Here is a 24,140-nt window from a genome sequence, read left to right as displayed (position 1 = left end):
GTTTGTTTGTTTGTGTGTTTTGTTTGTGTATAATTTTGTGAAACTTAATTAAAAAAATTGGAAAAAAAGAAAGAAAAGAAAAAGAGGTCAGAATAGGCCAATATATACATGGACTGTCCCTGGATCATGGGACTTTTCTTCTTTATGTTTTCAAAGCTCTTAACCTAGCTCAAGGTAGTCATCTGAACTAGCCAGATGTTTAACTGAGAATCAATCACGGTCAGTCCATCATTTGGAAATAAGACTTTAGAGCTGTCTTGCCCCAAAATGGCAACTAGACATTCCATTTTGGTGACTGTAACCTTGGCTTAAGAAGCCATTTTGCACCTGGCTTATATACCTGAGATTCTAACACTGTTTTTACCCCAGCTTTCTCACAGAATGTGCCATTACTAACACAAGTACCGAAATATCATGAAGCAATTCCTGTCATCGGACCAGGAAAACAGATATGCTGGCTTTGCTTACTCATAGGAATCTGCCTTATACAGAATTAGACCACCAGGTCCACCTTCACAAAGCGGCTGCAGCTCTCCCAAGGTTTCAGGAAGGGGTATATCACCATCCCACTTGGAGCTGTCAGGAATTAAAACTGGGGCCTTCTGCAAGCCTAGCATGTGCTGTGCCCCAGATACGGCCCTTCCCATCATTCCAGGCTCATCAGGCAATCAACACTGACCCCTTCCCTTGAGGTCGTGTTTCTCCCTCGCACTGGGCTTTCTGTGGGAGTTAAGAGCAGCAGCATACTGCTGCCACCATAGCTTTGCAGAAAAGCTCAGCGAAAATATCATTGTGCGGGACGAGGCAGGAGAGAATGGAGGAAATAGGGACACACTCTGCCAGGGCACAGGAGGAAAATGACTTTATGGAACCTGGAATCAAGATGCTTAATCTTTCCATAAACTGGCGTGAGAAGGAGGAAGAGAAAAGAGGAATTTGTATTCATTCAGCTGGCTCCCAATTTGCAAACCATGGTTTGTTGGGAGTCAGTCTTATGCCCACATTAGGCCAGTATCATAGAGATGCAAACTTCAAGTCAATAATACTTCTGCTTCCGATGTCACAAGCTTGAAACAAATGCCTTATGTCTAAGAGTGAGCTGGCAATAAAACACTGCTCAAAGTTGGGATTAACTCTTTATCAGCAAAAATATGATCTCCACAAACTTGGTTGAGCGTCAGGCCTAATGACACTTCTTGGGTAGTCTTACTCCCTGAAAATCAGTTGTCGAGACTGAAGGTCCCTGTCGCCTCACAGCCATCTATGTCCCTTCGCCTCCAGGGCTTTCCCTGCAAGGGGCTTTTTTCCATTGCAAGTCTAGGTTTCTAAAGCTAGAAATGATTACATACATAGGAAACATTCATCTACAAGCAGCATTCGACGGCAGGGACATGGAGTTTTCACCCAGCCTTAGACAAACAACAAAACAAAACCATATTGTCCCATACAGAGGCATGAATTTATTTCATTCCACTTTTACCCATGTTCTTGCAAGGAGCTCAGGGACACTTACACTTGATTCCCAAGTGGCTTCCCATCCAGGCAATTTCAGACTCAAACCAGCTAAGCTCCAGCCTTCAGCCTATTCTGAGGAGACAGCTTCCTGGCCTTCCATGCTTCTTTCCTATTCCACCGGAAATTCCCTTGAGCAAGAACCTTCTTAACCACAAAACAGAAGCCGGCACCAGGCAGTTTTACAACCTATAAAACAGGAATCTAAAGCAGGTAAGGATGACAGGGATGTTGCAATGGGTCCCGTGGAGGCAGATCTGACACAGCCCTCTTGCCTGCTCTGCCCTCAGTGGACTCATCTGCAGCAAACCCAACACTGTTACTAGGTGGGCAGCTAGCAAGGAAAATAAGCACTTTTATTATTCTTAATCATCAGTTATATCCTTAATGTACTCACACGAGCTCTTGCCTTAAATGGCAATTTATAGAAATGTTCCCACGATGCCACCACTCCCACCCACACTTAAGGCTCCCTCGGCCCTCCAGATGTTTTGAGACTACAATTCCCAGCATCCCGGACCACTGGTCCTGCTAGCTAGGGATCATGGGAGTTGTAGGCCAAAAAACATCTGGAGGGCGGAGGTTGAGGAAGTCTTGTTTCAATCTTTTGGATTTCACAGACAGGAAACTTTGGATTATTTATCCATTCAGCATTAGAGTACAGTGGTGCCTCGCAAGACGAAATTAATCCGTTCCGCGAGTCTCTTCGTCTTGCGGTTTTTTCCTCTTGCGAAGCACGGCTATTAGCGGCTTAGCAGCTATTAACGGCTTAGCGGCTTTAAGAAAAAGGAAACAAACTCGCAAGAACTTTCGTCTTGCGAAGCAAGCCCATAGGGAAATTCGTCTTGCGGAACGACTCAAAAAATGGAAAACCCTTTCGTCTAGCGAGTTTTTCGTCTTGTGAGGCATTCGTCTTGCGGGGCACCACTGTACCACAAACAGGTTAATTTTATTTTCTAAGGCCGAAGTCCTTAGGTCACCTACTCCAAAGAAGTGCCACTGACCTCAATGCAGCAGTGGGAAACCTTAATTAGGGGCTCCATAGGGATGCCAATTTGTCACATGAGGCTACTATCCAACTGGGAGCTCTGGGGTGTAGCTGATCCAAGCAGGGCTTTAAGTCACCACTGCTCAGTTGATTAGTGGTGACTTCAAGCTTCCCCTTGGATCGGCTGGCTCTTCCTCTGCAGCGTGTCTTGAACTCAAATCACACTGCAAAGAAAAAATGGGTGACCTGGTGCCACGCAAGGGATGGCAGGGATGGCTCCTCACCTGACAAAGTGACCTGAGTGGAGGGGCAGGAAACAAAGGAGATGAAGAGGTTCCCTGCTCCCGCTTAGTGGAATAACCCTGGAACAAGCTGTTGAATAACCCCTGATCTTACAATCGAAGGGGTGGAAAGGTACCTCCAAACAAAATTAGCAAAACTGTGAAGGTCAGCTTACAAGTGACCAGCTTCGCTTAAAAGCATGATTTACACTAGACCAGGGGTCTGCAACCAGCAGCTCCGGAGCCGCATGTGGCTCTTTTACACCTTTGCCGCGGCTCCGGGGCGGATACTAGCGAGGGGAGGAGGCGCATTGTGCGCCCCGACACTCCCCACTGTGGCAGGCGCTGTACTGGCTGTGACGTCGCATGGGGGCGGTGCGTGCGTTAGTCACGCACCGTCCCGACGTCACCTTCCCGCCCACCCGCTACATTGTAAGGGGCATGTACACTGGTCACTGCATTGAAAGGGGGCATGTATGCTGGTCACTGTTTTGAAGGGGAGTGAAGAACACACACACACACACACACAAAAGGTAACTTGTTAATTTAACGTTTATTTCTATGAGGAGGAGTAATTCTGAGGGGTCAAACAAAGAAATAATAAAAAAGTGACAAAAAAGTTATTTTCATAATGACGAGTTTTGCGGCTCCCAGTTTTTTTCCCTTCGGAAACGGGTCCAAGTGGCTCTTTTTGTCTTAAAGGTTGCAGACCCCTGCACTAGACCAAAGGATGTCTAACCCTGCAGGAGAAGGGGAGGAGAATCCAACTTCCAAGGAAAAATATTCTTTAATTCCAGAGTTTTCATAGAATTGTAGAATAGGAAGGGACCCTGAGGATCATCTAGTCCAACTTCCTGCAATGTAGAAATATGCAGCTGTCCCACATGGAAATCGAACCTGCAACCGTTGCATTATCAGCACCACACTCTAACCAACTGAGCTATCCAGATGTTTTATATACATTTCTCTTGCTGTGGTCTAAACCAGTGTTCCCCAACCTTGGGCCTCCAGCTGTTTTTGGACTACAACTCCCATCATCCCTCGCTAGTAAGACCAGTGGTCAAGGATGATGGGAATGGTAGTCCAAAAACAGCTGGAGGCCCAAGGTTGGGGAACACTGGTCTAAACCACTGAGTCTCTTGGGCTTGCCGATCAGAAGGTCGGCGGTTCGAATCCCCGCGACGGGGTGAGCTCCTGTTGCTCAGTCCCTGCTCCTGCCAACCTAGCAGTTCGAAAGCACGTCAAAGTGCAAGTAGATAAATAGGTACCGCTCCGGCGGGAAGGTAAACGGCGTTTCCGTGCGCTGCTCTGGTTCGCCAGAAGCGGCTTAGTCATGCTGGCCACATGACCCGGAAGCTGTACACCGGCTCCCTCGGCCAGTAAAGCGAGATGAGCGCCACAAACCCAGAGTTGTCCGCGACTGGACTTAACGGTCAGGGGTCCCTTTACCTTTACCTCTTGCTTCAGAATACATCTTTTTTCAAATTTTATACCTTAGGGCCCCTTCCATACATTTGTCTGCAAAGGAAGTTCTGGATATTGCAGAAGATTCTAAATGCAACCTAGAATGAACACCCAATCCACCCTCTTTGGGTAATGTTAACCCAACCACTCTTCCAAGGAATCATAGAGTTGAAAGAAACCCAAGGGCCGAACCCTCTGCAATGCAGAAATCGCAGCTAAAGCATCCATGACAGATGGCCATATCCAACCTCTGCTTAAAACCCCCCAAGGAAGGAGAGTCCACAATCTCCCAAGGGAGTCCGTTCCATTGTTAAACAGCTCTTCCTATCAGAAACTTTTTCCGTAGCTTGTCAGATCATCTTCTTGAAGATCCCCTCCCCCAACCCCACAAAAAGCCTTCAAGGAACTCCAACTTCCCTTGAAATCTTTTCAGAGAAACCTCTCAGTGGCAGAAGAAAAATAGTTCCTTCTTTTCTGGAAGTCTTAAACATTAAAAGATCAAACCAGGCAGAATGAGGCAAAATTGAATGAGGCAGAAGTTTAAAATATGCAGTTCACCAATATCTTCTTCAGAATGCATCAACAGTGACGGTGTGTTTAGAAATTTTTATTGTTATTGTTGCTTAGACAGGCTGCAATCCTATTTGTAAAATAACCACTTCTATGTAGATATGCATTTCATTAATGATTTTGTGTGTGGTAGTCTTAAGAATATGGATTTTGGGAGTTGTTCTTTGACAATGTATTTCCACAACTGTAAACCTTGGAAATATTAGTGTTATAGTGTTACCCTTTGGCCATGCTTTAGCAATCGTACTTTTTACAATGTTAGCATACTAGGCTAGCTGGTTGTAATATCACACCCGAAGAATTTATATGCCGGCACAAAATATCTTTATATCAGATCATATCCGTAAGGTTTTAGGTAGTGTCTCCATTGGTAATCAGTTACTTTTAAAGATTGTTTCTAATAGGAAATGAAACTAAAGCTTAACAGTAATCAGTAAATTGAACATTTACAAGAAAGTACATTAAAAACATTGGAGAACTTCAGCCCCCCCCCCCCCAGCTGCTATTTAAATGGTGTATTGCTATCAGAAAGCTGCATGTAAAAATACTTAATACTTCCATTCCCATTCAACCTTGGTTAACTTAATGCACCAAAGGGAAATGTCTTGCACACTTAACTGTCGATTAATGTACTGGGATACAGGAAGTTACCTAGGTTAGTATTCAAGTGCATGGAATCCCGTAACAAATGTAAATATTCATGCAAATGGCCTAGAATCTCTGCCATCAATAATGGTATTAGCTAAATCAAGGGGGGGGGGGAGAGAAAAAGACATAGTCTTTAACAGCCAATACATTTCTCCCTGTTGTGCAAAGTCAAGATGTCTGAACAAGGCGGTACGTGCTGAAAAGACACCATTCAGTTCTTCATCCTCATTCATCTAAATATAAGCAATGGCAAAAATGGCATCAATGAAAGCAGGGAAAGAAACACAAATTTGATATTTCCATTTTCAGGTCTAACAAATCACCTGCATTAATATTACAATGCAACTGTTAGAAGGAAAAAGGACAATATGTCTGGCACTGGCCAGGCCAAAAAATAATATTTGGAGCATACAGTTACACGTTGGCTCCCTCCGCCAGTAAAGCGAGATGCGCGCCACAACCCCAGAGTCGTTCGCAACTGGACTTAACTGTCAGGGGTCCCTTTACCCTTTACAGTTACAGTTATCCTACAAATTAGCTGTGGCCCTCTGGTTCATTAAACATTGTCAATGTGGCCCTCTGTGCTGGAAAGGGTTGGCTATCCTGATTTACAGCTACTAATATTTTGCAGCCATCTGCAAGAAGGAAGGATTTTTTGCTTTGAGTCTTGCACAATCCATACTGTAAAATCAATGATGGGAAGCCTGGGGTCTTAAGAGATCTTGTTGGAAGCCCCAGCCCCAGCCAGCATGGTCCATAGTCAGGGGTGATGGGAGCTTAGCCCAGCCACATCTGCAGGGCCACACTCTCCCCAACCCTGCTATAAATGAATGCTAAAAATGGTTGCTTATAGCAGACACCCCACCCCTGCCAAAACTAAAATAGCCACCGCCATTGGTAGAGAGGACTAGGCAACTGTTTTTATCATCCTTGTACCCATGCCAAATAAGCTTGCATCAGACTGCTTACTATAAAAGGGACGGAGATTCTGCAACAACTGTGTTGGTCTCACAAAATAAAGGGCATTTCTAGATGTCCAATCAGTTGGTGGTGCTGAAACAGTAAGTGCGATGTAAGGTGTCTCACGGTTGGGTGCCACACAGATAAGGCGACTAGTTACAAATGGCCACTGGATTCTAACTTTGAGCTATTCCATTGGATTGCATGTGGACATATTCAAGTGGATTGATTGCCAACATCATCAGCTTGGAGGAGAGCAAAATGAGCGGCTGTAACTAAATTTTAATGGGATTTGCCTTTGCTGCAGCAGAGTAATTAGTTCACATCAGCTACAAACATAAAGCTATGAGGTGAAAGCCAGCCATTTTTTCCTAGTCGCAACCCTCATACCAAATCTACAATATGGGGAATGCAGCACTGAACTACACTACAAAGCTATTCTAAGTCACTCTCCCACAAGCCCCAAAATATGGTCATATATAATCTCTCAGCCTTTTCTACTATCCCTAATTTTGCAGCATGAGTTTGCTCCTAATGCACAGTTTATTTCTTTCTCTCACAGTGTAAGAAGTGTTTGCAGAGGTTTTTTTTTAAAAAGCTCCAAAGTTCAGATGGTTCCCACAAGAGCAATGAATTTCTCCCTTACTTCTTGGGGAGGGGGTGAGAGAGAACAGAACAAAGCTGCCAATCATTGCAGGGCCCATGATTTCTACACCGTCTGTTGCCCAGGAGCAGTTTTCATTTTGCCACCCTAAGAAGAGACTTAAGAGAGAACCAGGCAAGCCAGTGTAAAAACTTTTACTCTGGCCCTTTCCCCATCCGCACAGCAGCAACCTGTCAAGGTGAGGAGTTCAAGGCTTGATCAGAAGAACAAAAGACCTTAGGAGCAATGCAGGCCCTTCAATTCAGGGCCCAACAACAAACCGCAGCCTTGTATTCAAAGCAGCCTTGGAAGCAGAGCCACAAGCAAGATGGATGTTGAAGCAAACTTCCTTCCACCTTTGCAAGGCCCAGAAGCCCAAGAGGATTTTGCAGCAGTCAAGTGCAGCTATGTATTATTTTCGCGGCAGCTACAGATCACAAACTTAGCAGCACAAGACTGCTAAGATTCTCTCTTGTCAAACTCCAGCTAGAAACGGGCAAGGGCGATTTATGTAAGAACTGCTCTTTCCCTCCAGCCCTCCCCATTTCCACAAAGCTGAATTAGCAACAGCAACATCCTCTCCACGGATGTGCGCTTCAAACCTTCGACCATCAAACGTTGCATTAAGGAGGAGGGGGGAGGAAAGAAAGTGACTCACTTCCCATTTCCAGCATGGAAACGAGGCCCCTTTCTGGTGCCAATAAGGGCTATTTTGACTAGGGCGCCTATTTCCTAATTCTGCAGGGTTGCCTTTTTTCTCTCTCTCTGCCCCCCCCCCCTCGACACACACACACAAACAAACAGAGCGAGAGTAACCCCTGCTTCTCTCTCCCTATTCAGGAAAAGGGCAAGGCAGCAACGACAGCGAGTTGGTGAATGAACGAAGGCTGAAGGTTACCGGATTTATGAATGTCAAGATCATGTGACAATAACGGGAACCCGTCTTATTCACAAAAACACAGGCCGAGGGAAAGTGCCGCGGTGCGGAGGAAACGCTGCCGAGCCCGAGAGAGAGAGAGAGAGAGAGAGAGAGAGAGAGAGAGAGAGAGAGAGGTGTGTCCCCGAGGCAAGTCACCTTTCACCACTACTAGCCTCCGCAGCCCCGCCCCTTCGCCAAAGGAAAGCCGTGCCTTGCAGGTAAGGTGCGGTTGCACCGAGATCAAGCGCGGGATTCGTCTGGAAATTAGAAAGCTTTCGAGGGAAAAGGCGGCTTGGAATTAATTAAGGACCCCCCCCCTTTTATTTGCACGCAAGCTCCCGCTCTTACATACACACACACACACACACACACACACACACGCGATGCCGATCCGCTGCAGCGCTAACCACGAGCTCCGAGCAGCGCCTGGGGGCCCGAGGCTGCCTCGCCTTCTGCTAGTTATTTTTTATTTCGGTTCCTGTGCCGCCTTTCGCCCGAGGCCCGCAGGGCGGCTTGCAACAGAAAAGCACACGAATGCGTGGCATAGTAACAAGCGGACACAAACGCCGCCCCCTGCACAGCTTCGCAGGCCGACGGGAGCTGCTGCCCACCCGCTCCCCCCCCCCCAACCCAGCGCAACTTCGGCGCCGGCCCAGGCCCAGACGGGGGGCCCTCCCTCGCCGCGCGGAAGGCAGAGCCGAAGCCTGGCTTTCTCCCCTCGGCGGGGCCCGGATCCGCCCGGCAGCAGAAGCCCGGCCTCACACCCCCCCCCCGCCCCCAGCTCGCTTGCTTTCTCCCGCGGCCAGAGCCCCGACTCCCGGCCTCCGAGGAGGGCGGCTTGCTCTCTCCCTCTCAATCTCTTTTTTTTTATGAATGGAAACGCGTTATGCAAATGAGCGCGATTCAAGAGGGGTAGGGTGGGGGGGGGAGGAACACGACGCAGCAATGGCGGACGCGAAGGGGGCGTGAGGGGGGGGGACCCGAGCCGCGGAACAGAGCGAGGGCGCCGCGGGGCATCGGCCCCAAGCACATCCGGCGAAGGAGACGCAAGTCGCCCTCTTAGCCGCCCCCCCCAAAGCCACTTCCCAGAGAGAGGGGGGGCCATGCAACATCTCCCCCCCCCAACCACAAAAAAAGAGAAGCGGGGCGCCCTCCGCCTCGCCACCCAGGAGGGGGCGTCGTCGGGGGGGTGGTGGTGGAAAGAGACTTGGGAAAGGGCGAAGATGCCCCGGCCGAGCAGCGCGCGCTCCAGATGTTCCCCCGCCAGATGTTTCCCCTCCCTCGCCGCCGCCCCCCCCCCCCGCGGCCGGCCACTTACTCGTCGGGGTGGGCTTCTTCGGTCATCTTCTCCCCGTCGGAGCTCATCCCCCTCCGCCAGCCGCCTGGGGGGCTGCGCGCCTCTTCCTCATCTTCCCGGGGCTTCACATCGCCGGGAGAGATGCGGGGAGCGCGCGAGAGAAGAGCGGGGAGAGGACGGGACGGGCGGCGGGGAAGGCCGCCTGGGGGGCAGGGATGGAGAAGGCAGGCAGGCAGGCAGGCAGGCGGGGGGCCGGTGGCCCCCCCCCCTCGAAGGCCTGGTCGGGGCAGGCGAGGGAGCGCGGGCTCAGCGCGCGGGGAGGCAGCGCGGCGTGGGCGCCTTGCCGTCCGGTGCGCCCGGGCGCCTCCTCCACGGCAGCAGCAGCAGCAGCCGGCGGCCCCGTCCGAGCCCCATCGCTGCCTTTACTCCATGTTGGATTCTCGCCGCCGCCAACAGGAGGAGGAAGCTGGGCGGAAGCGATGACGTGATCCCAGCCCAGCTGCTGTCGGGGAGGGAGAGCGAGGCGGGCCGGCCCCGCGCCAGCGCCGCTTCCCTCCCGCGCTCCCGGGACTCCAGAGGGGCGGGAGGAGGAGGCGGCCTGGGGCCAGCGCGGCTCCGCGGCCCGCCTCGCCCTCCGGGGGGAACGGGGCGACCCCTTGGCCCGCGGGTGGGTGAGTCAGGCTGGCCCCCCCCCCCCCCAGCGGCTTCCAGGGTCCCGGCACGTGCGGCGCAGCGACGGGGCTTCTCTGAGCATGTGCAGAATGCTCCGCGAACCGATCGCAGCTTTTTGGGGGTTTTTTCCCCAAAATTTTTTTATTGGTTTTCACAACATTATAAACAACAAACACATAAAACAAGCAAACATAAATCATAGCCTTATTGAAAATTACACTTGTTGACATTAAGTGACTTCCTAGCTTGCCCTTGGTTGAATTTCATTGCATATCCTTCCCCCCCCAAAAAACACCTTTTTTTGGTTTTCACAACATTATAAACAAACAAACACACAAGACAAACAAAACAAACATAAATCATAGTATTATTAAAAATTACAGTTATTAACATTGCATATCCTTTTAATGGATTTCCAAATCACAGTTCTTATAAAATTTAACTTAAACATGAACATCCTTAGATCTTCACATTATGAAATTAAACATATTGATTCGACACTTAACATAAATAAAATCCTGAGCCAGTTAAGTATCTGCAAGCTGTTTTCAGTTAATTTAACTTACCATATTTAAGTAATCATTAAATTTAATCCACTTTTCCTGATACTCCTCCTCCTCCTGGTCACGGATTCTTCAGGTTAGGTCGGCTAGCTCTGAAAAATCCATCATCTTCATCTGCCATTCTTCTATTGTTGGTCATTCTTGGGTTTTCCACTTTTTAGCTAACAGAATACGAGCAGCAGTTGTGGCATACAAAAATAATTTAACATCTTTCTTGGGCAATTCCAAACCTGTTATTCCAAGAAGAAAGGCCTCTGGTTTCTTTATAAATGTATAGTGGCTGAGGAAACCAGGCCAGGGTGTCTCGGAGGCTCCAGGGCTGAGCCCAACGCAGACTTGGTGCTCCTTTTGAATTAAATGCGAAGTGCTAGCTTGGTAGTTAGGATGGTTTCCTTGCGGGATTGGGCCCAAAGGTGTTGGAGGAGAGGAGGCAGAATTATTTGACAGGTTGCTAATGCCATCTTGCAAGAGATCCTTTGCAATTTCCTCCACTCCAAGCAATATACAAATTATTGTTATTATTATTATTAATTGGCCTGTTGTGATCATAATGTTTCTTTTAAAAAATCATTTTTGTTTTTATTTTAATGGTACTCAACCCACAATTATACATTAGTTATATTTCACAGTCAAATAAAATGGAATATATATATATTTGTGGAAAATCTCACCTACAATAAACGTATCGACAAGAGCTTCCCTATTTCACTCTTCACATGTTAGAAACATTTCATATTGGCATTGCAGCTTATTCATATCATTAGTATCCAACACCCTTTCTTCAATACCTCACAGTTTTACACAATCTAATACTCTAGTTTCCATCTTCAATCGACCTTCCCTCAACTTTCAAAGCAAGCAGCTCATTTTTAGCTGCATTAACCTTAGAACCTTACATTTTTGCACTTCTGTTTAGCTCCTCCACTGATTCCTTTGCTGATACCTCTTATGTTAAGAAATATAACCAGATTGTTAGCATACCAGTTTATACGCCTTCAATATGTATGTCATCTCATTTCATCTTCTGATAAGGTATTCTGGTGCTTGTAAAGGTAAAGGGACCCCAGTTGTGGACGACTCTGGGGTTGTGGCGCTCATCTCGCTTTATTGGCCGAGAGAGCCGCCGTACAGCTTCCGGGTCATGTGGCCAGCATGACTAAGCCGCTTCTGGCGAACCAGAGCAACGCACGGAAACACCGTTTACCTTCCCACCGGAGCGGTACCTATTTATCTACTTGCACTTTGATGTGCTTTCCAACTGCTAGGTTGGCAGGAGCAGGGACCGAACAACGGGAGCTCACCCCGTCGTGGGGATTCGAACCGCCGACCTTCTGATCGGCAAGCCCTAGGCTCTGTGGTTTAACCCACAGCGCCACCCGCGTCCCCTTTGAAGCAGCATAGTACATTGCTGATGATTGCTGAGCTCACTGTGTTTTCTTGCTGCACACAAGAAAGGGAACACCTTGCTCAACATGCAGCACAGAAGTCAAAATGTGTACAGTGGTACCTCAGTTTACGAACTTAATCCGTTCCGGAAGTCTGTTCTGAAACCAAAGTGTTCTTAAACCAAGGTGTGCTTTCCCACAGAAAGTAATGGAAAATTGATTAATCCGTTCCAGACAATGAAAAACAACCCCTAAATCAGCAATTTAACATGAATTTTACTATTAATCCATAAAGGTGCTGACCTTGAAAGCCCTAAACGGCCTCAGTCCTGTATTCCTGAAGGAGCGTCTCCACCCCCATTGTTCATCCTGGACACTGAGGTCCAGCACCGAGGGCCTTCTGGCGGTTCCCTCATTGCGAGAAGCGAGGTTACAGGGAACCAGACAGAGGGCCTTCTCGGTAGTGGCGCCCACCCTGTGGAACACCCTCCCTTCAGGTGTGAAGGAAATAAGCAGCTATCCTATCTTCAAAAGACATCTGAAGGCAGCCCTGTTCAGGGAAGCTTTTTATATTTAATGCTGTATTGTTTTTAACACTTGATTAGGAGCCGCCCAGAGTGGCTGGGGAGACTCAGCCAAATGGGTGGGGTATAAATAATAAATTATTATTATTATTATTATTATTATTATTATTATTATTATTATTATCAAATGAAGGCAAGAATCAATGTACTGTACTACAAAATAAATAAGAGAATATTGTAGATTATAAAAATTAAAATTATTATTTTTTCTTATGTGCACTGATTATAGTCATTGTTTGGGTGGGGGGCTTTTATCCATTTCTGAAGTCACACAATCAACCAGTAGCTGAACTGGGTTCCACACAGTCATGAAAACAAAGTAATAAGCTACAGTCACAAAAACGAGCAATAAGTCACAGTCACAAAAAATGAAAAAACCACACAAAAACGCAATATTTTTTTTTTGAGCAAAAACAAAAGCTCCAAATGTCCCCTCTGTGTCGCATGGGTGCCTGGGACTCAACAGCCAACAGACTCAACAGGAAGCCTCTGATTAGCAGCGGGAGACTCAATTTACAAATGGAACACACTCAACAGGAAGTGGAACATGTTCTGCTTCCAAGGCAAAGTTCGCAAACCAAAACGCCTACTTCCGGGTTTGCAGCATTCTTACTCCAAGTTCAGAAACTAAGCTGTTCTCAAAGCAAGGCACCACTGTATGTGAATGTGCAGGTGCATTTACCACTGACCCATTTACCACACTTTTGATGTGAAGGGAATGTGACTCTTTTCCCACCCCTAGATTAAAGCAAGCTCATCCGGCATTATAAGGCATCAGAATGGCTTCCACCTTGTATTTGGCACATTCAAGTCTAACTGAGTCAGCAACAAGTCTGCCCTTGATGTGGCAAAATGGATGTGGATTGCTAGATGGCTTCATAATGAAACAACAGTACAGCTCCTAGCACATTCTTGGTGCTGAACAATTTTTTAAAATTTATAGTATGGGCCATAATTTAGTGGTTGAGCACATGCTTTGCGTACAGAAGGTTTCGGGTTCAGTCACTGGCATCTTCAAGCAGAGCTGGGTTAGATCTGCAACCTAAAGAGTTGCCGTCTATATAAGGCAACTTCCTAATAAAAGGTAAAGGGACCCCTGACCACTAGGTCCAGTCGTGACCGACTCTGGGGTTGCAGCGCTTATCTCACTTTATTGGCCGAAGGAGTCGGCATACAGCTTCCGGGTCATGTGGCCAGTATGACTAATCTGCTGCTGGCGAACCAGAGCAGCGCACAGAAACGCTGTTTACCTTCCCGCTGGAGCGGTACCTATTTATCTACTTGCACTTTGATGTGCTTTCAAACTGCTAGGTTGGCAGGAGCAGGGACCGAGCAATGGGAGCTCACTCCGTCGTGGGGATTCGAACCGCCAACCTTCTGATTGGCAAGCCCTAGGCTCTGTGGTTTAACCCACAGCGCCACCCTAATAACTTCCTAATAACTTGTACATATTTTAAATTTGTTTGCGTTTATCATCTCCGGTGCTAAGTCAGAAGCATGGGGCATCTCTGTTTGTAGACTGTTTTTATCTCTTTTCCTAGTGGTTGTTTTCATAAGTCATTTTATTGCCCGCTTATATAAAGTGCCTTCCCCTAAGGCATGCTGTAAACAGAATCCCATGCAGGGTAATAAGTCATGATTGCTATGTATTTTAAGTGCGCAGCATGCATACCTATTATCCTATAATACTTAATGGGCAATTCTGCAAAACCTCACATGAATGTACAGCGGTGCCAACTGCGAGTAGCTGCATGGAATTCGGTGGCAGTGACTGTCAGGCATAAACAGCCTAGCCAGCACATGTGTCTTCAGGATATGAGAAGTCATCATTACTTTTCCGATTTGAGATGCTGTATTATTCCCTTATTATGGGGTGGCGCTGTGGGTGGGTGGCGCTGTGGGTTAAACCACAGAGCCTAGGGCTTGTCGATCAGAAGGTCGGCGGTTCAAATCCCCGCAATGACGGGGTGAGCTCCCGTTGCTCGGTCCCTGCTCCTGCCCACCTAGCAGTTCGAAAGTACGTCAAAGTGCAAATAGATAAATAGGTACCGCTCCAGCGGGAAGGTAAACGGCGTTTCCGTGCGCTGCTCTGGTTCGCCAGAAGCGGCTTAGTCCTGCTGGCCACATGACCCAGAAGCTAGATGCCGGCTCCCTCGGCCAGTAAAGCGAGATGAGCGCCGCAACCCCAGAGTCGGTCCCAACTGGACCTAATGGTCAGGGGTCCCTTTACCTTTATTATTGCCTTAATATGTTCAGTGGATCCCTGGTATAGTTCCATCATGAAAGCCCTGTTTTGGAAGGCATTGCTCCGTATTTCTCTTCTGTCCCAGACCTCATGGCTGACTTTGTACGTTTCCGAGCACAGTTCAAAGTGTTGGGGCTGACCTTTAAAGCCCTAAAGTGCCTCGGTCCTATATACCTGAGGGAACGTCTCCACCAACGTCCCCACCCCCATCGTTCTGCCCGGATGCTGAGGTCCAGCGCCGAGGGCTTTCTGGCGGTTCCCTCGCTGCGAGAAGCCAAGTTACAGGGAACCAGGCAGAGGGCCTTCTCAGTAGTGGCTCCCACCCTGTGGAACGCCCTCCCACCTGATGTCAAAGAGAAAAACAACTACCAGACTTTTAGAAGACATCTGAAGGCAGCCCTGTTATGGGAGCTTTTAATGTTTAACAGACTATTGTGTTTTAATATTTTGTTGTAAGCCGCCTAGAGTGGCTGGGGAAACCCAGCCAGATGGGTATAAATAATATATTATTATTATTATTATTATTATTATTATTATTCAGGCAATTAAAATGATGGTCATTGAAATGAGCTGGGCTTGCTGTTAAGAGTGCAAAGTGATGGAGATTGTGCTCTGACACTCCCCAGCCTTTGGTAACCTGGCGCCTTCCAATCGTTTTGTTTTGCAATTTGCATCAGCACCAGCCAGGACAGCCATGCTTAACAATATGGTCCCTGGGTTGCTGGAAAGGTCAGGAAGTCGATTTATCCTGTTATGTACTGAAGTTCTCACCCTGGGCCAGCAGGGGGATACTGTAGATAGTTTTCACTCAGGTCCACATATGCAAATAAGGGATTGAAAGTGACGTTCAGTGATTGGATAGTTACAGAAAGTGGTTACTGTTGCGTTGTCGTGGAGCTCTATATAAGGCTGGCTGAACCCTTCAGCTCAGTTCTGTTCTGGCCTGTGAATAAACAAGAGCTGTTTGAAGAATCGCTGTGTCGTTTGATATGTTCACCCACAACTTAACACATCCTACTCCCCCCCCCGCCTGATTTACTGTTGTTATTTATTCCACTCCCTTTCTTTCTGATGAGAACAAACACCTACCTAGTTCTACCTAGAAAGGCTCCCAGTTCAGAAGCTATAATTGCCAGTGAGTCTTGAGTAGCCCCAAAAGGAAAAAAGAAGAGGGAAGGGAATATACTTGAATATAACAGTAGCAACATGTGTTCTGACCAGAAGATTAACACAAGTAGATGGTACTCAACTTCTAAGCAAGATCCATCCCCACAATGGTAAGGTGATTTGAAGGCAGATCTCAGACAGAGATGCCTAGGTTCAGATAATTGCTCACTATCAAAGCCTTTCACCCTTTTTTTAAGCAAACAAGATGGCCAGTTTTGGCCAGTTTTCACTAAGGTGGGCAAGGTGAGGATTAGGCAGGAAATTCCAGAACTATGGGGATTATAGAAACCCCTTGGCAAAAAAGGTATTTAAAAAACACTTTGGGTAGGCAAACTAAGGCCCGGGGGCCGGATCTGGTCCAATCGCCTTCTAAAGCCAGTCTGCAGATGGTCCGGGAATCAGAGTGTTTTTACATGAGCAGAATGTGTCCTTTTATTTTAAATGCATCTCTGGGTTATTTGTGGGGCCTGCCTGGGGTTTTTACATGAGTACAGTCATACGTCGGGATGTGGGTGGTGCTGTGGGTTACACCACAGAGCCTAGGACTTGCCGATCAGAAGGTCGGCGGTTCGAATCCCCGTGACGAGGTGAGCTCCCGTTGCTTGGTCCCTGCTCCTGCCAACCTAGCAGTTCGAAAGCACGTCAAAGTGCAAGTAGATAAATAGGTACCCCTCTGGCGGGAAGGTAAACAGCGTTTCTGTGCACTGCTCTGGTTCGCCAGAAGCAGCTTAGTCATGCTGGCCACATGACCCGGGAGCTGTACGCCTGCTCCCTCAGCCAATAAAGCGAGATGAGTGCTGTAACCCCAGAGTCGGTCACAACTGGACCTAACGGTCAGGGGGCCCTTTACCTTTACCTTTACCTTTACAGTCATACCTCGGCTTACAGAGGCTTCGGGTTGTGAGATTTCTGGTTGCGCATTGTGCCGAACCCGGAAGTACCGGAATGGGTTACTTCTGGGTTTTGGTGTTTGCGCATGCGCAGAAGCAGTGAATTGTGACCTGCGCGTGCGCAGACGTGGCGCTGCGGGTTGCAAACGCTGCGGGTTGCGAGTGTGCTTCCCGCACAGATCACGTTTGCAACCTGAGTGCCCACTGTAGAATGTGTTCTTTTATTTAAAATGCATCTCTGGGGTTTTTGTGGGGCATAGGAATTTGTTCATCCCCCCCCCCAATATAGTTGTCCCCCCCAAGGTCTGAGGGACAGTGGACCGGCCCCCTGCTGAAAAAGTTTGCTGACCCCTGCATTAGATTCAAAGTTTAGTTGGCTCTTCGCACTCCAACAGGACAGCACTTAACCCATCACTCCTCAGGGCACAGCATCCTTCTGCCTCACTTAAAGAACAGATATATTTTCCTTCTCGCCCTTTTCTCCACTTCTAGTTTATGCCCAGGTTTCTGTAGGCCTTTTAAAACATTTACTCTTTAATCAAGGGGGTGGGTGTGTTGTAAACTTTGCTATCTAAAGCAGTATTTTATATATTTATATATATATATATATCACTTTCTATTTTTAACATCTTTATGTGCCCCCTTGCCCAGATTGTCCGGAGCTTTGGGCTGGGCTGTCACCAATATGCTGATGACACTCAACTCTATCTGTTGATGGATGGCCACACCGACTCGGCCCCAAACACACTGACCAGATGCTTGGAAGCTGTGGCTGGATGGTTTCGTGGGAGCCGATTGAAACTAAATCCTTTGAAGACAGAGGTCCTATGGCTGGGTCTTAACCATTAACTCTTAACCATTCCACTCCACCAGGAAAACATTTTCTAGCCCTTATGCAAGTTTAGCAGCATGAGAATAAGCCAGCTACAGAGCATCGACAGAGAGAAACAAAATCTGATTGTGGCCAAAGGGTTTTTTAAAAAAATATTTGACTTAAAGGTAAAAAGGTAAAGGTACCCCTGCCCGTACGGGCCAGTCTTGACAGACTCTAGGGTTGTGCGCTCATCTCACTTTAGAGGCTGGGAGTCAGCACTGTCTGCAGACACTTCCGGGTCACGTGGCCAGCGTGACGAAGCTGCTCTGGCGAACCGGCACCAGAGCAGCACACGGAAACGCTGTTTACCTTTGTTGCAGGAAAAATCTGAGGGCTCCCTTGGACAAAAATAAAAACACCAACCAGAGCAAATTGAAGCAAATCAGCAGCCTGTAGGCCTGGTCTTTATTGAAGAAAGACTGTCGCGACAGGGTGCTCCCCTCACTCGCAGGTGAGAGGAAAGACCCAGAAAAATAGTGTGCCAAGTCTTATAAAAACCTTTGAAATTCCCCTCCTCTAGGTCAAGCCCACCCCCAGAAACATCATGCATACATTACAGGAAGGAGGGGTTGAGGGAGGAGTTGGTGGTAACCTGAGTATCTTGTCACCTGGCTGGTTCCTCCTTTCCCCCCTCCCCATGAGTCACTTCCAGGAGACAAAGGGGAGTTTGCAGTTTCCTGCCCCCTGAGGGAAGATCTGATCATTGTCCTTTGTTTCAGTCCATGCTGAATCCACTCCCATATGCAAGTTCTTTGTGATCTTGATTGTCTTCTGTCTGGGATCATCAGGGCAGGGCTCCTGCAGATGTGCTGAGACGGTGAAGGGATTTTGGCTGACCAGGGTCAAACCACCCCCCTTTGCCAGTTCTTGTCATATGGAGTAAAATAAAAATGGAACAGTGCAAATCCAATGTATGGTTGATTTTCTATGAATTTATAACAGAAATGTGGCGTATGTAGTGTGTGAGTGTCTGTGTGTGTAGTTTGTACAAACAGAATGATTGGGGTGGGGGGGTTCCTGCTACACCTTCCCGCTATAAAGCGGTACCTATTTATCTACTTGCACTTAAGGGTGCTTTTGAACTGCTAGGTGGGCAGGAGCTGGGACCGAACGACGGGAACTCACCCCGCCGCGGGGATTCGAACCGCCGACCATGCGATCGGCAAGTCCTAGGCGCTGAGGTTTTACCCACAGCGCGACCCGCGTCCCGCAATATTTGACTTACAGTGCAATAAATGCATAACTGTTTGTTGCACTCATCCAGCCCAGTATTGACAAGAACAACAGAAGTTGTGTAAAGGAACATGATAATATCACCAAGGCAACTATCTGTAAACAAAAATAAACGTCCATAAAAATGGCAAAAGTAGTTTCTTTCCCAAATAGGTTTTACCTTAAACAAGAGCAAACGCAGTAATAAAGAGCTCACTTGTGATATACCAGTGGTTCAGGACTCGGACGTATTTTCCGTAATCCGACGTTTCATCGCTAAAGAGCTTAGTCATCGACCTTTGTAGTCAGTGCTGGATTTACGTATAAGCTAAACAAGCTATAGTTTAGGGCCCCACTCTCTTGGCGGCCCCAAAAAAATTTAAAGGGGAAAAAACCTCTGGATGTACATTTCCCAAAATATAAGATAAAAAACAAATAAAATAAAACCTACATACAGTAACAGTGGCAAATGGCTTTAGATACCTATTAGATCCATAAATTACCATGCAGTGGTACCTCGGGTTAAGAACTTAATTCGTTCTGGAGGTCCGTTCTTAACCTGAAACTATTCTTAACCTGAGGTACCATTTTAGCTAATGGAGCCTCCCACTGCTTCCGCGCCACCACCGCAAGATTTCTGTTCTCATCCTGAAGCAAAGTTCTTAACCCGAAGTACTATTTCTGGGTTAGTGGAATCTGTAACCTGAAGCGTCTGTAACCTGAGGTACCACTGTATAGCACATATTCAAGACAAAAAACAGTGACAATTTGTAACTGGACCCCTGACCGTTAGGTCCAGTTGCAGACGACTCTGGGGTTGCGGCGCTCATCTCGCTTTACTGGCCGAGAGAGCCAGTGTACAGCTTCTGAGTCATGTGGCCAGCATGACTAAGCTGCTTCTGGCGAACCACAGCAGCGCATGGAAATGCTGTTTACCTTCCCGCTGGAGCGGTACCTATTTATCTACTTGCACTTTGAAGTGCTTTCAAACTGCTAGGTTGGCAGGAGCTGCGACCGAGCAATGGGAGCTCACCCCGTCATGGGGATTCGAACCGCCAACCTTCTGATCGGCAAGTTCTAGGCAAGAGAGTGTGTTGTGAGGGATCCAACTCTTAATCTAATATATTTTGACATAACAACTTTAAGGGATGAAATCTTCCACAGAGGTGGGTGGGAGCAATGTGAGGAGTAAGAGAAATTGTTCACTGATCTCTGACGGTGCAATCCCATGAGTGCTTAGTCAGAAGTACATTTCCCTGATTTCCTTGGGGTTTGTTCCCCAGAAACTTTGAATAGCATTGAAGCTGTGATGCTATTCTGAGTGTCACAAGATCACGTCCTTAGGAGTATTGCTAACAGGATGTAATAAAGTGAAGCACACCGCTTTATCTCTAATTATTGATTTGCGCAGGATCAGCCATTGCTGCATTACTTCAAGGCAGCAGGTTCTGCTTAGTCATCTTTGGCATGATACATGAGTTCCTCTCCTTATAGAGGAAAGTTTATGCTGCAAATATATAGTGTTCACAGCTTTTTCAATGCAGTGTATTCTGTTGCAGTTAGTGAAAACTCGTCAAGTTTTTAAAACGGATTTTGCTTGCTCCAGTAGTCAACATAGGTTAAATGCAGGCACTTCCATGATCACCAGATAAGGTAATTTGCCAAGAGCTGCTATGACATCCAATTTGAGATAATTTATAAGAGACAATGGATAGTGTGCAGTTGATAATGTAAGCCAGGAAACACGTTGGGGTGATAGGAAGTGATAATGGAATCTGTGATGTATGAACTTAATTTTTTTCTTTTTCTTTTTGTGATTTGTATTGATCTTGGATTGTTTTTGTTTATTGCTTTTTACAAAATTAATAAAGCATTTTTTATTTTTTTTAAAAAAGAGAGCTGTCATGACATATATAGTAGGTCACCATTGTTTGGGTTGAGAGCCAATGTGGTGTAGTGGTTAGGAGCGGTAGACTTGTAATCTGGTGAACCAGATTCGCTTCCCCGCTCCTCCACATGCAGCTGCTGGGTGACCTTGGGCTAGTCACACTTCTCTGAAGTCTCTCAGCCCCACTCACCTCACAGAGTGTTTGTTGTGGGAGAGGAAGGGAAAGGAGAATGTGAGCTGCTTTGAGACTCCTTAAAGGTAAAGGGACCCCTGACCATTAGATCCAGTCATGGATGACTCTGGGGTTGCGGTGCTCATCTCACTTACTGGCCGAGGGAGCCGGCGTACAGCTTCCGGGTCATGTGGCCAGCATGACTGAGCTGCTTCTGGCGAACCTGAGCTGCACACAGAAATGCCGTTTACCTTCCCGCCGGAGCAGTACCTATTTATCTACTTGTACTTTGTGCTTTCGAACTGCTAGGTTGGCGGGAGCAGGGACTGAACAATGGGAGCTCACCCCATCTCGGGGATTCGAACCACCAACCTTCTGATCAGCAAGCCCTAGACTCTGTGCTTTAACCCACAGCGCCACCCGCGTCCCTTTGAGACTCCTTAGGGTAGTGATAAAGCAGGATATCAAATCCAAACTCTTCTTCTCTTCTTGGTGCGAGTAGGATTCTTCTTGTAAAACATACCGCATTTCACTGCATAATCGTTGTCACCGTGTAATCGTCACACCCTGTTTTTTTCACTCCCAAAATTGGACGATGACCTTTCATTGTGTAATCATTGCATGGTAACTTCTGAGGCTCCACTGGGCCTCAGGCAACTTCCTTTCTTCCTCCAGCCACCGCAGTCCCTGCTCCCCTTGTTCTTCGCTGTCTCAGCCATGAGCTCCCAGGCCACCTTGACTGCTTCCCTGGGCTTGGCCGACTCCCAGAAAACAGCCAGGAACTGGCTGAGAGCAGAACAAGGACAACAAACGCTCATGTCCTGGGACATGCCAGTCAGGAAGAGGAAGCAGTGGGCAAGGGACCACCTCCACCACCACCTGGCACGTGGCCCAGGGCGGTGGCTTTGGTGGGATGGGAGGCTGAGCTGCTCGCACGGCCCCCCAAAACTTCTTGGAAAGCCAGAGTTCTGGCATGGCACAGGCTTCACATAATGGTCAAAACCCACTTTTTTTGTAAGAGAAAATGGCAGGGTAGGACCCAAAACCAATGGCTTCAAGTTACATTAAAGAAGATTCTGACTAAACACCTGGAAGAACTTTCTGACTGTAAGAGCTGTTTGACAGTGGAATGGACATTTGAAGGCAGCGCTGTTTAGGGAAGCTTAAAAGGAGAGCCAGTGTGGTGTAGTGGTTAAGAGCAGTGGACTTGTAATCTGGTGAACTGGGTTCGCTTCCCCGCTCCTCCACATGCAGCTGCTGGGTGACCTTGGGCCAGTCACACTTCTCTGAAGTCTCTCAGCCTCACTCACCTCACAGAGTGTTTGTTGTGGGGGAGGAAGGGAAAGGAGAATGTTAGCCGCTTTGAGACTCCTTAGAGTAGTGATAAAGCGGGATATCAAATCCAAACTTTTCTTCTTCTTAATGTTTAATAGAGTATTGTATTTTAATATTTTGTTGGAAGCCGCCCAGAGTGACTGAGGAAACCCAGCCAGATGGGCGGGGTATAAATAAATCATTATTATTATTATTAACATTCATCTGAAAGTGCTGGGAGCTGTCATTAGGAGATTTGGAGTCAGGTGTTAGCAAAATACAGTGACACCCAGCTCTGTCTTCAGTCTGAATCAGGAAAGGTGGTTGAGGTGCTAGATTGGAGTTGAAAAAGGCCTGGATATGGCTCCATAAATCAAAGCTGAATCCTGAAGAAGATATGTTATTTGTTCTGAGTTCCTGGGTCCAGGGGGGAGAGGAAGCAGCCTGTTGTGCATGGAGTTGCCCTCCTCAAAAAGAGCAGGCCTGTAGCCTTCCATTGGCAGAGCAGCTAGATTACTTGCATATACTGCAATGGTTGTCAATTTGTTTCTGGGAGCAATTCAAAGTGCTCACATTAGGGTTTAATGCCTTAAACTACTTGGGCCCCCAAAATTGTGGTGGGGGGAATCCTCCTGTCCTGCAGACATTCTCAGGTATTAATACCTGCACATTTCACCTGTAGTTCCACCACATTTATAAGTTTGCAGGGGGACATTCTCTGTGGCAGTCCTTCAGTTTTGGCATTCCCTCTGGGACATTCATTGTGTAGTTTTCAACACATGCTGAAGACACACTTTCTTCTCCTGGCCTTTGACACCTGAGATGTCTCATTCAAACCCACCCAGCTCTCTTGATTGTAATATGTTGTAACTGCTTTTAATACTATATATTTAAATTGTTGCAAGCCTCACTAGGACTTCATGGCTAGGGTGGGGTAACAAATCTAATTACTACACACACACCACAAGATTTGTGTGTGAGAGAGAGACAGCTCTGTGAGGTGCACCACACTTTGTCAGATGCGCCAAGTGTAATCTTCAGCTGACAGAGGTGTCTTTCTGTGTGTCGTGTTGCTTTTCATTATAAACTGGGACCAGGAAGCTCACAGTGCAAGAGACAGCCTTGTCCCATTACCTTGCAGATTCAAATGCAAACAAAGTCCACTGAAAAAGATAAAGGATGCAATCAGAGTGGGTGTGACTCTCTCCCAACCCATAACGAACTGGTAAAGCAATGATGAATAGGAACACCAAGGGAAGGATACTTCAGTATTTCTGTAGAGAGCATGCCACTCCCAGTCTCGATTCAGCCCAAAGCTGATATTTTCAGTACTGAAGTATAGCAACTTTCAAGTGTATCGTTGGTTTTTGTTAAACAATGGTACAGTAATCTCCCTTCCATCTCAGCCACAGCAGCCACTCTGGAGAAATCATCTTAAAACTGAATCCTTGTGGATGTGAGCTTAATCTGAAATGTAAAAGGTTTTCCAAGTCTGTTTTGATGCATACAAGGCATGCACGTGTATTTGTCGAACACATGATGTGGTGCACATACACAGTTCGAATGGCAATGCCTATCAACTTTGGGGAGGCCCGGCCTGCTCAAATATTTTATTAGGAGGGCAGTAGGGTTTATTTGCAGGGATGCGGGTGGCGCTGTGGGTAAAAGCCTCAGCGCCTAGGGCTTGCCGATCGAAAGGTCGGCGGTTCGAATCCCCACGCCGGGGTGCGCTCCCGTTGCTCGGTCCCAGCGCCTGCCAACCTAGCAGTTCGAAAGCACCCCCGGGTGCAAGTAGATAAATAGGGACCGCTTACTGGCGGGAAGGTAAACGGTGTTTCCGTGTGCTGCGCTGGCTCGCCAGATGCAGCTTTGTCACTCTGGCCACGTGACCC

General features: G+C 47.4%; 1 protein-coding gene and 2 long non-coding RNA genes across 5 annotated transcripts in view; 2 read left to right on the top strand and 1 right to left on the bottom strand.

Moving 5' to 3' along the window:
- The window catches only part of SPRED2 (sprouty related EVH1 domain containing 2), an 87,609-nt gene extending 77,834 nt beyond the window's left edge, over window positions 1-9,775 (bottom strand). For 2 of the 3 annotated variants that reach the window (XM_028722040.2, XM_028722042.2), the window contains exon 1: window positions 9,304-9,759. Coding sequence is in view for 2 of the 3 variants with exons in the window: in XM_028722042.2 (XP_028577875.2) it covers window positions 9,304-9,350 (47 nt within the window). In the remaining variant the exon portion in view is untranslated. Of the gene's footprint in view, window positions 1-9,303 lie in introns of all 3 variants that reach the window. The other variant, XM_028722041.2, reaches the window with a different exon arrangement.
- Window positions 7,878-24,140, top strand: part of LOC144327330 (uncharacterized) — a 32,665-nt gene continuing 16,402 nt past the window's right edge. The window contains exon 1 of the long non-coding RNA XR_013392412.1: window positions 7,878-8,203. This is a non-coding gene — a long non-coding RNA (uncharacterized LOC144327330). The remainder of the gene's footprint in view (window positions 8,204-24,140) is intronic.
- LOC144327166 (uncharacterized) lies at window positions 17,974-18,567 on the top strand. Its single transcript, XR_013392079.1, has 2 exons — window positions 17,974-18,113; window positions 18,382-18,567. It is a non-coding gene; the product is annotated as an uncharacterized LOC144327166 (long non-coding RNA).

This window comes from Podarcis muralis, chromosome 3 (genome assembly GCF_964188315.1).
Source record: "Podarcis muralis chromosome 3, rPodMur119.hap1.1, whole genome shotgun sequence".
NCBI lineage: Eukaryota > Metazoa > Chordata > Lepidosauria > Squamata > Lacertidae > Podarcis > Podarcis muralis.
This window is presented reverse-complemented; position numbering and strand designations above follow the sequence as displayed.